Below are 8,932 nucleotides of genomic sequence, written 5' to 3' on the forward strand. Positions count from 1 at the left end.
CCTTCACGGATAAGTCCGAAGTGACCAAAATAAGTAAGAAGAAAAGGTGTTGTGACCAAGTAGTCACGCTACCGCGGGAATGTGGCTGTCCAGGCGAGTTCCTCGCTCGGATGTGGGAATGTGGCTGTACGAAAACTCGTCCGGCCTCCCATAGCACACGGTTCCTCCAACAGTTACAGAGGACCCTGTGCACTAAAATTTGCAGGACCCACTATGGAGTAGCAGGAATTGATTAGTGACTAGGATACCTGGTGGGAAAAAAAAAGTTCCCATGGTGGCAGGGTCCCCACGAATTGTGAGCCAGAAGTGACCTTGCAACACACTCTGGGGGTTCGGTTTAGGTTTAGCATTTCTTTATCATGGCTGGCAGTGCTGTGTCATGGGGCTCGAAGAAACAGCTGTCCATCGCGTTATCAAGTACCGAGGGAGGATACAAATGTACCTATTGTCGCGAGCATCACCCACCCAGTCAGAGTCAGTGAAACACCTTCGCATGCTCTTCCTGCTTCAAAGCCTGTGTGACGCGTGACAAGGGGCCGGGCCGCAAGGCCGGTGTGACGCGTGACAGGTTCTTGGTCGTGTGGGGTGCATTACCAACACCCCCGCCAATTGCGCGATGCCTTCGTCTTCCAACACATCTAACGAGCAGGTCAGGGGCTGCGGTTTTCAATACATCAGCTGCATGGATATCGAGTCAGGGAGATGCAGTTCAGAGGCTGGTGCACATCATTGTCTTCGCTCTGACGTTACTGGCGCCTTGTTCCAAAATAGGAAGGTTGTGGTAATGAAGTAACATCGTGCATGCGTCCACCACTTGGTACGAGTTTGCGCTGCGATACGTAATCAGGTGCCTCGAGGTTACCACCAGACCAGTGCAACGGCCAACTGTTCATCTTCGAAGCCTCCAATCTCAACTCGAGTCCCACTCCATCCATCTGCTATCACCCCATGGCCCCTCTGCGTACTGAAGGGATGGGTCTCAACTCAGTTCCTCATCCAGTGAACCGCGATACATTCGCGTCTAATGTGGCGTATCCGCCGGGCACGATTCTTCTCCATGGGGATGAGATCGAGGACGAGGACCCGGTAAGCACTATTTAGTGACCGGACATTCCACTTGAACTGAACCATGCCTCCAGGAGAGTTTTTTTGAGACGCAACTCGGCTTCAATGTTCTTCATTCATCTATTGAGCCCATTGACAACGACAGCACCAAATCCCATAGTCTCGCGCAGACATCTGCTACTTACTCCACCATCTCTGGGTTTTCGACTTTTTCTGGTGGATCACTTATACCGTTTCGGAGAGCCGGGTGCACATATCCCCTAAGGGATCTCTGCGAAGAAGTCATCGAGAAACACGTTTGGCTTCAAATAGCAAGGATCGTCAGCACATCCTGCTATTGTTTCTATCGGAACTTGATCCTACATCGTTTCCTTCTCTTTCAATTAAGGCGTCCGGAGAAAAAGGATATATGGATGCGGATTGATCGAACTGCTGGATTGAGTTTGTTCCGGCTCATTATGAAACGTGGCAAAACGCATATCGGCGATATCGTGAGTGGTTGTCGTCGATCGATCTGTTGCCGAATTTTCTGCTGATCCCCCCAGAGGTTCAGTTCTCAGCGGCGAAGGAAGCGCTCATTAAAAGAGCGCGCCGGGAGAATGACCAAACATTTAAAAGACTACCCTTTCTTGGTGATTTTTGTATCTTCTTTCGTGTTATAGCCGAAGAAATGCTAGAGTATAAAACTTGGCCGGTACGATTCCCTGGCCATAACCCCAATGGAACATGTTCATGACTTCGGTTACCCTAGGAGACCTCTTGGGTGTTCTGTTCAATCGTACAGGAGTATCTCGGGATCTCAGGAGACGGACACTACGCATTCGGCGGTCCAATTACTCGTAACACGGCGCCTCTGATTCGAAGCAGAATATTGCGAATGGTGACCTATGTAACACCGAACACGGTGAGCCACATGTAGTACGATTAATCGGGAGGTTTTTGACATAGCGGAAGATCATGGCGAAAAGCTACCAAGGGGCAGGTCTCGATACCCCTCACTATTCCCAAGGCGTCGAATCTGTTCCTCACTTTTGTCCCGGCACATCGGCAACACAGGAAACTTCCCCAATATCACAACACCCTCCCTGGTTTCTGGAACTTCTTTTGGAGCTTTCAAAAGTTGACGGTCGCAATCTCACTGGGAGAATAAACCAACATAAGGTTTTAAAAGGCCATGGTAGCTTTGGGAAAATTTATCAAGGAGTTTACGAAGGGGCAAGAAGATTACTTGCGATTTTCCTTAGCCGATAAATTGACTAGGCATTGTGTTGCCAGGAAACTGTGTGTGTTAAGGTCCTGAAGGAAATTCGGACTTCTGCGAGCGAGGGGGTCATCACAAAATTCTGTCGAGTTTGTCCTTCCGTTTCAACGCAAAATTAGCTTACCGTGTTTACTTACTGCTCCAGAGGATGATGCGTGAAGTCAAAGTTTGGACGGCGTTACAACACTCAAATGTTGTCACGTTTCACGGATGGGCAGTTGAATGCTCTACGGAAACTGACGAAACATGTGCCAAACTTGTTTCCACCTGGTGTGAGGGAGGAAATGTAACAGAGTACCTGAAGCATACTCCAAATGCTGACCGTCGTCGATTGGGGAGTTGTGATCATCCCGCTAAACCTGAGTGATTATCTTATTTCTCCTTGACAGGTTCTTGATGCGGCCCAGGGCCTCCAATATCTTCATGCCAAGAATGTGATTCATGGTGATGTTAAGCCGGTATGAGCCTAATCTCCCCATCTCTTGAAGCCATAAATAAGGTTCATTGGGGAATTTTCCCAGGAAAACATTGTTGTCAATGGAAAAGGAATCGCCATGCTCTGTGACTTTGGGCTGTCCTGTATTCTTCTTGATCTCTCCACATATGCGGATGGATCAAGCACTGCTGGCACTGCAAGATATACTGCTCCGGAGGTGCTGAATGGTGAGGTGCAGTATCGTGATGGCAAAAGTGATGTTTGGGCTCTTGGCTGTACATCTGGACAGGTGTGATGATGTAGCATTAGTATGCAACAAACCTTGACTGATTTCTGTGCAAACCTCCTCTTGCTTTCAGATACTTTTTGATCTGAAACCATATCATGAACTGGAGACTTACCCAGCAATCCTACGTGCAATAATGGCTGGACATGCTCCATTTGAGTGGAACAATCCTGATGACTTTCTCACCAATATCAATAGGTGCCTTAAACAGAACCCCAGTGAACGTCCAACCATTGAAGAACTGGTTCTACATTTTAATTATGATTGATATGCTCTTATTGGATACTGTGGTCACTGTTGGGTCTTCTTCTTGATGTTGCTCACCTAACTTCTATGCATGTGCACCATGTAGCCTGGTCAAGGCAGAGGCCGAAATTTCAAATTGATAGAAGCACACAAATGTATTAATGTGGTCAAAAATGAAGAGAGGCAAGGTGCAAAAGTCAGAGACTCAACACCAGAAAATTTCTACTTTTGGCATGCTCTGTGGAATGCTTACTGGGTTGTGAGGGTCAGCAGTGAAGGTTGTGATTGCCCCAGTTCTGTGGCTGTGCTAGCTATCCCAAAAATGGTGGGATGTTTTCCTCTGTACACAATGAAGATAGTATGCAAATGTTTTTTTTGAATGTGGTTCATTGTTGAGATATGGGTGAGAATCACTTGAAAAAAAAAAAACTAAAGATGGAGTTAATTTATTGCTGTTTTCATAATTCAAGGCAAAGTCCAGAATTCAAAATTTGTGCATTATCTTATGCTTCATTACTCAAAACATGACCAACCTTGATGATTTTGCATGCATTAGAAAGCACTTAAATAGCACATAAACCAAATGTAATATATGTAGAACATGAAAATTTGATTCCTCAAAATCTCATGTTCAGCCATGTGGAATGATGTTGTGCCCATGATCATGTTTCCTTCCAAGACAACCTTTGTGAAGAGGGTATGGGTGGATGTGGGGTGGACATCAGTGGGGGTGGTGCATCAGAGGGAGTTGTCATATCTGTACATACCCAATCCCGAACCGACTCCCGGACCCTCATCCTTGTCACCTCCAGAGTCCTACCCTATCTCTGTCCGCTCCGATACTCACCTTCGGACCGAACATCACCCCTCTCGCCACCCTCCTCCTCTTACTCCTCACGACACCTCCACCCTTCTGTCACTCCCCTACCCTACCTCCATCTGTTCCGATACTCACCTTTGGACCTGACACCATTCCTCCTCCACTCCTCTCCCCACCCCCCTCATCACCCTCCACCCTTCCGACCCTCCCCCGCCAAACCTCTGGCAAGTTATGACCTTCTGCCGCTGTCCCACACCCTGTACCCAGACACTGCTCGTACCTTCGCTCCAAGATTCCACCATAGTTCTGACCTCGGACTTTGACTCCACCTTGGCTTAAGTCCATTGCATTGGTGACCTCATACTATGTGAACACCATTGCCAACATTCCTCGGACTTTCAACCCTGCCTCCGTAAGCTCCGTAAGCTCTGCAACCTCCAAGCTTGTCAGGGATGCGTCCAGGGTCGAGGCGGCCCAGGAGTAATGCCCGGCACTGAGGCCGTCGCAGGGTGTGGAGTGGGCGTGTGTACTGGTGAGCCCAGTCCGGGACGATGGTCCCTGGCCACTCAGACTGAAGTGGGAACTGTGAGTTGTTATTAAAAGGGGAGGCTATGCTACTTACCTGAAGTGGGAACTGTGAGAAGAAGGTTACTTCTTCGGTTCCCACCCCAGGTACTTTTATGTACATGCGGCTTGGGTCACATGAGGTTTGCCACGTCACCCCACATACAGCCACAGTCATCTGGGTGTCCCCATGGGGGATCCTGAGGGCATGTGCTGCACGCGCGCATGCTGGGTTGCACCGCGAGGCCGTCTGGGTCGTCCGGGGCTGGGTGTGTCGTGCACACGTCGCAGGCGGGTCAATAATACGTGGGTATGGGGAAAGGTCGTCCATGTAGGTAAAGATAGAAGAAAGAACTAAAGAATAAAGGAACAAAAGGATAGAAAGAAGAACAAGAGTTGAGGAAACGTGATGGAGGGTGGGGAGTAGAGGTGAGCGGGATACCAGGTCAGGGCGGGTGGAGCTGGGTCAGGTGGGTGTGCCCTGACAGAGCTCCATAGATCATACTCGGTACTTTCGCCAATTGTAATGTATCTTTCACACTTTCCCCTCACCCTTATTTGGACTGCTGCTTCTCTCCATTCTAGCCAGTTAGTCATCATCCCCACTTCACCTCATCTTCCTGCCCCTCTGGGCTTCACCCTCCCTATCTCCTTTCAGATGTACCACAGGTTCTAACCTATGACCTTTTGGTGCCACTCTGCTTCTGTCATCCCTTTGTTCCCGTTCATACACCTTTGTTCCATTTTGGACCCCCTTTGATTTCCTTGTGCTTTCATCTCCCTATTATATACAGGTGCTTGTACATACTCGTTTTGGACCTTCAGTCTAAAATCGACCTGAAATGCCCCCTAGAGACTTCCTGCTCACTGCCTCTGAAATTAAGGACCAAATGGACAAACAGCAATGGTACAGCGCTCTGCATGAGTCACTGAGGCCAAGGTCCCTCCTTGCTAAGTCTCTGGTTCCCCTCCGGAATCGTCCACCCTTGCCCAGTTCTAACAGGAGTAGGTGAGTTTCTAACCTACATCATGTGCATGTCATGAGGGCATCACAGTTGCACCCTCCTTGTTGTTGAACATCTCATTTGTGCTATGCTAACCACTGGATGTTATGGCTCATCTGGGAGCCTTTGCTCAGCTTCCTACTCTGGGATCCCCTGCTTCTCCATGTACAACTTCTTTAGTGCCTTCACATCAGGGCAATAGGCCCAAACCCCGAGTCTGATGTAACAATGGTGTACATAGAGTCACATGGCTAAGTGGCAACTTCCGGTTACCGCTTAACACCATCGTAAATATACACACCATTGTATCACTTATGGTCTGGTGTGCTGAGCGACCCCCTGAGACCTCACACTTCAGGCATCTGCAAACTCACTGAGGAGTGTGGAAATGTTATTGCCAGGATGCTGGCCCTCCAGATCCATCCGTTATAAGAGAGCGTGTAATTGTCCAGAAGTGGAGGGTGGACTCAGGAAGGAGGGACCTTGGCCTCAGCGACTCAAGTGGAGCGCTGTGCTGTTGCTTTGTTGTCTAAGGTGGTCCTTAATTTCAGGTTAGCAGGGGGAGTCTCTTGGGGGGACAATCCAGTCAATTCTGGTTCTAGTTGTTGACTCTAGTTGTTGTCGATTTCAGACTAGGGGTACAGGAAACTAAGTACAGAGTGTATGTATAATAATACAGGAGTGGAGTCAGAGAACCCAAAGGGAACAAAGGGAACTGGAAGGAAACAAAGGGGACTGGATGAGGGAACAACCCCAAGGGTCAAGGGTTGGAACTCTATGGTGCTTCCCAAAAGGGCAAGGCCAAGAGGGGAAGGAGTGGAGTGGGTTGTGGGGGATGACAGCTGACTAATGTGGGAAGGAAGCAGCTGTCTAAATAAGGAGGAAGCAACAAGAGGATTAAATGGCACCATACAGTAGAGACTGCAGGGTCCGGAGTAAGTTCCAGAGGTCCGGAGTCGGAAGTCAAAATCCAGAATATTGGCTAGACGTAATAAATGAATAAGGAATACAAGGAGATAAGATGGAGGAGGAGGTCAAAGTCCAGAGGTGGAGATGTGACTGGAGTTCCGGAGGTGGAGGTACAATGGGGTTCCAGTACAGGAGTCCGGAGCCGGAGGTGGAGCATCACAAGCTCTGGTCTGGAAGGTACAAGGTTGGGATTGGACCTGGAGTAAACTGGAGTCAGACTGGAGGTAGTGTTGGATGTTGTGTTGGAGCCAGAGGTAGAGTGGGCTCTCAACAACAACAGGGGGAGGGGGTGGTGGAGGATGTGGAGTTCTGGAGGAGGAGATGGAGGTCCAGAATCAGGAGCGGATGTCCAGAGTTGCATGGATATGACAGATGATATGAGCTATTTGGATGCTCACATGCGAGCTTCTTGGAATTATGGTATATTATTTGGTCCAAGTTTCCCTGTGCTCGGATAATCAAGATATGTGTTCCGTGTCTGAGACTTCCCATTCTCAGTCAAATCTCCACCAAATTTCACAAAATCGGTATCGTTAGAAAGCTATGGATGAGGAGAGTCGAATGGAATAAAGGGAGTTTTGACGCGATATTGGGAGTGGTATTAGGAAGTTGGTGTTTAACATTTCATTCTTCTTTTGTTGTTTGGGAATTTATTCAAAGCCAATGGTAACTGAACCTTATCGCCATTATTGGTGAAGGCTTGGCTTAGCCGAACCATATATTTCGGAGTCCTTTCCACTATTGTATATTTGCAGTATGAGTATATGTACATAGCGATTGATACCGAAACAGATATTTCCCCCCCTCCTGCTACTTTTGAAGTCTGTGTACTTGGGTGTTGTGAGTGGCCACACAATTGGTAAAGGGCTATTGTGACCTTTAGGGAAATCAACCATGGAAAGAAGATAAGCAAGAGTTACCAGAGTTATATCTTCCCCAAAATTCCCCCCCCTGTCAGGGATGCATCCGGGGTAGAGGAGGCCTGGGTGAGACGCCTGACACTAGAAGCCTTGTGGGGTGTGGAGTGGGCATGCATACTGGCAGGCCTGGCTCAGGAGGCAGTCCCTGGCCACTTAGACTGAAGTGGAAAGGGTGAGAAGAAGGCTACTTCTTCAGTTCCCACTTCAGGTATGTTTATATACATGCAGCTTGGGTCACAAGGTGCCATGTCACCCTCGCATACAGCTGTAGTGTCAGGGATGGTGCAAGCAGGCTAGAGATCTAACCCCCTAAATGCAAGCAAATTCGTGGGGAGGGAGTCTGGGATGTCCTAAGCTCATCCTAGGTTCGGTCCAGGTGCTAACAAAACAAAAATAATCACAAAAACCCGTTAAGAATTACATACCCCTGGTCCATCTTGGACAATTGTCAGGGATTCCTTATAATACTCAAGGAGTCAAGCTTAGAATTTCTTTCTCTTACTTGGATCTCTCAGCGCTACAGTCTCTTTGTAGTCAAAAAGGGAGGTTGCTTTTTGTCAGGGCCCGGCCCTCGTTCCGTGACGGGCCTAAGGGGATCCTCTGAGTCGCTGGGGTATCTAGTCCCAGTCCGAGGTCTTCAAACTCACTGAGGGGGCTAGCCCCAGCCTTCACAGGAAATGAGTTGCTGTGCATTTAGGGAGAAGGTAGTTACACTTGCCTTCACAGGAAATGAGTTGAGAAGAAGGGTAACCTTCTCAACCTCCTGTGAAGCCGCTACAAATGGGAGTCGGGAACTATACAGTTTTCGGCTCTTTGCCGACTTTCCATAATTGGCACCCCCCCGTGGGAAGATTCTGGGCGAGCTGCTCGCCCAGAAAGTTCCCACGGTCGTGGCTGTGATGGTTTCTGGGCGAGTAGCTCGCCCAGAACGTTCCCATGGGTCTGCATGCATGCGGGATTGTGGAACAGTGAAGGGAAAAATAGGAGAAAATGGGGGAAGGGTACCTGAGGGTGTGTGGGGTCAGGGGCTGTGCCCTGACACTTTTCCATTCCTACATGTACAGAGCTTTTAAACACATGGAACGGCAATAATGTGGAAAAACAAATGAAAAGAAAATATAAAACGAAAGATTGTTGTTACAGACATCATGTGGACCATTAAGTATGGCCAATAAGTCCAACAGCCAATGTGGAAGTTCGGTAGGAGGAAGACAGGAGTGATAAGCAGGCCATATCCACTAATAATTGCTGTCCTCCACCAATTTCCACCATCACACTACACTCATCCGTCTCTTCCTACCCATAGCATCCCTTCCCGACCTCTCCATTCAATTCCCTGGGTTCGTAGCTTTCTCCTGACA

General features: G+C 48.5%; 2 protein-coding genes across 2 annotated transcripts; both read left to right on the forward strand.

Annotated features, from left to right (window-relative positions):
- The first annotated feature begins 565 nt into the window (after nucleotides 1-565).
- EI90DRAFT_110700 (uncharacterized protein) lies at nucleotides 566-2,403 on the forward strand. The gene is made up of 6 exons (XM_039051510.1): nucleotides 566-847; nucleotides 902-1,086; nucleotides 1,140-1,556; nucleotides 1,619-1,759; nucleotides 1,817-2,280; nucleotides 2,341-2,403. The coding sequence occupies exons 2-5, from the start codon at nucleotides 949-951 to the stop codon at nucleotides 1,982-1,984; spliced, it is 864 nt and encodes a 287-aa protein (XP_038919771.1). The 5' UTR covers nucleotides 566-847; nucleotides 902-948; the 3' UTR covers nucleotides 1,985-2,280; nucleotides 2,341-2,403.
- On the forward strand, nucleotides 2,151-3,482 carry EI90DRAFT_3044922 (kinase-like domain-containing protein). Its single transcript, XM_039059371.1, has 6 exons — nucleotides 2,151-2,280; nucleotides 2,341-2,415; nucleotides 2,472-2,660; nucleotides 2,716-2,784; nucleotides 2,848-3,051; nucleotides 3,122-3,482. Exons 3-6 carry the CDS (start codon nucleotides 2,475-2,477, stop codon nucleotides 3,314-3,316), a joined length of 654 nt encoding a protein of 217 aa, XP_038919772.1. The 5' UTR covers nucleotides 2,151-2,280; nucleotides 2,341-2,415; nucleotides 2,472-2,474; the 3' UTR covers nucleotides 3,317-3,482.
- The last annotated feature ends 5,450 nt before the right edge of the window (nucleotides 3,483-8,932 follow it).

The sequence above is a fragment of the Cantharellus anzutake genome (assembly GCF_015039405.1).
Source record: "Cantharellus anzutake strain C23 chromosome Unknown EI90scaffold_10, whole genome shotgun sequence".
NCBI lineage: Eukaryota > Fungi > Basidiomycota > Agaricomycetes > Cantharellales > Hydnaceae > Cantharellus > Cantharellus anzutake.

What these genes read in the sequence shown, in the direction of transcription:
- EI90DRAFT_110700 (XM_039051510.1), top strand. Translation starts at nt 949, where the DNA reads ATGGCCCCTCTGCGTACTGAAGGGATGGGTCTCAACTCAGTTCCTCAT. An exon ending in AGATCGAGGACGAGGACCCG is followed by an intron (nt 1,087 to 1,139) that starts GTAAGCACTATT and finishes CCATGCCTCCAG; the next exon opens with GAGAGTTTTTTTGAGACGCA. An exon ending in AAACGCATATCGGCGATATC is followed by an intron (nt 1,557 to 1,618) that starts GTGAGTGGTTGT and finishes CCAGAGGTTCAG; the next exon opens with TTCTCAGCGGCGAAGGAAGC.
- EI90DRAFT_3044922 (XM_039059371.1), top strand. Translation starts at nt 2,475, where the DNA reads ATGATGCGTGAAGTCAAAGTTTGGACGGCGTTACAACACTCAAATGTT. An exon ending in ATGCTGACCGTCGTCGATTG is followed by an intron (nt 2,661 to 2,715) that starts GGGAGTTGTGAT and finishes TCTCCTTGACAG; the next exon opens with GTTCTTGATGCGGCCCAGGG. An exon ending in TTCATGGTGATGTTAAGCCG is followed by an intron (nt 2,785 to 2,847) that starts GTATGAGCCTAA and finishes GAATTTTCCCAG; the next exon opens with GAAAACATTGTTGTCAATGG.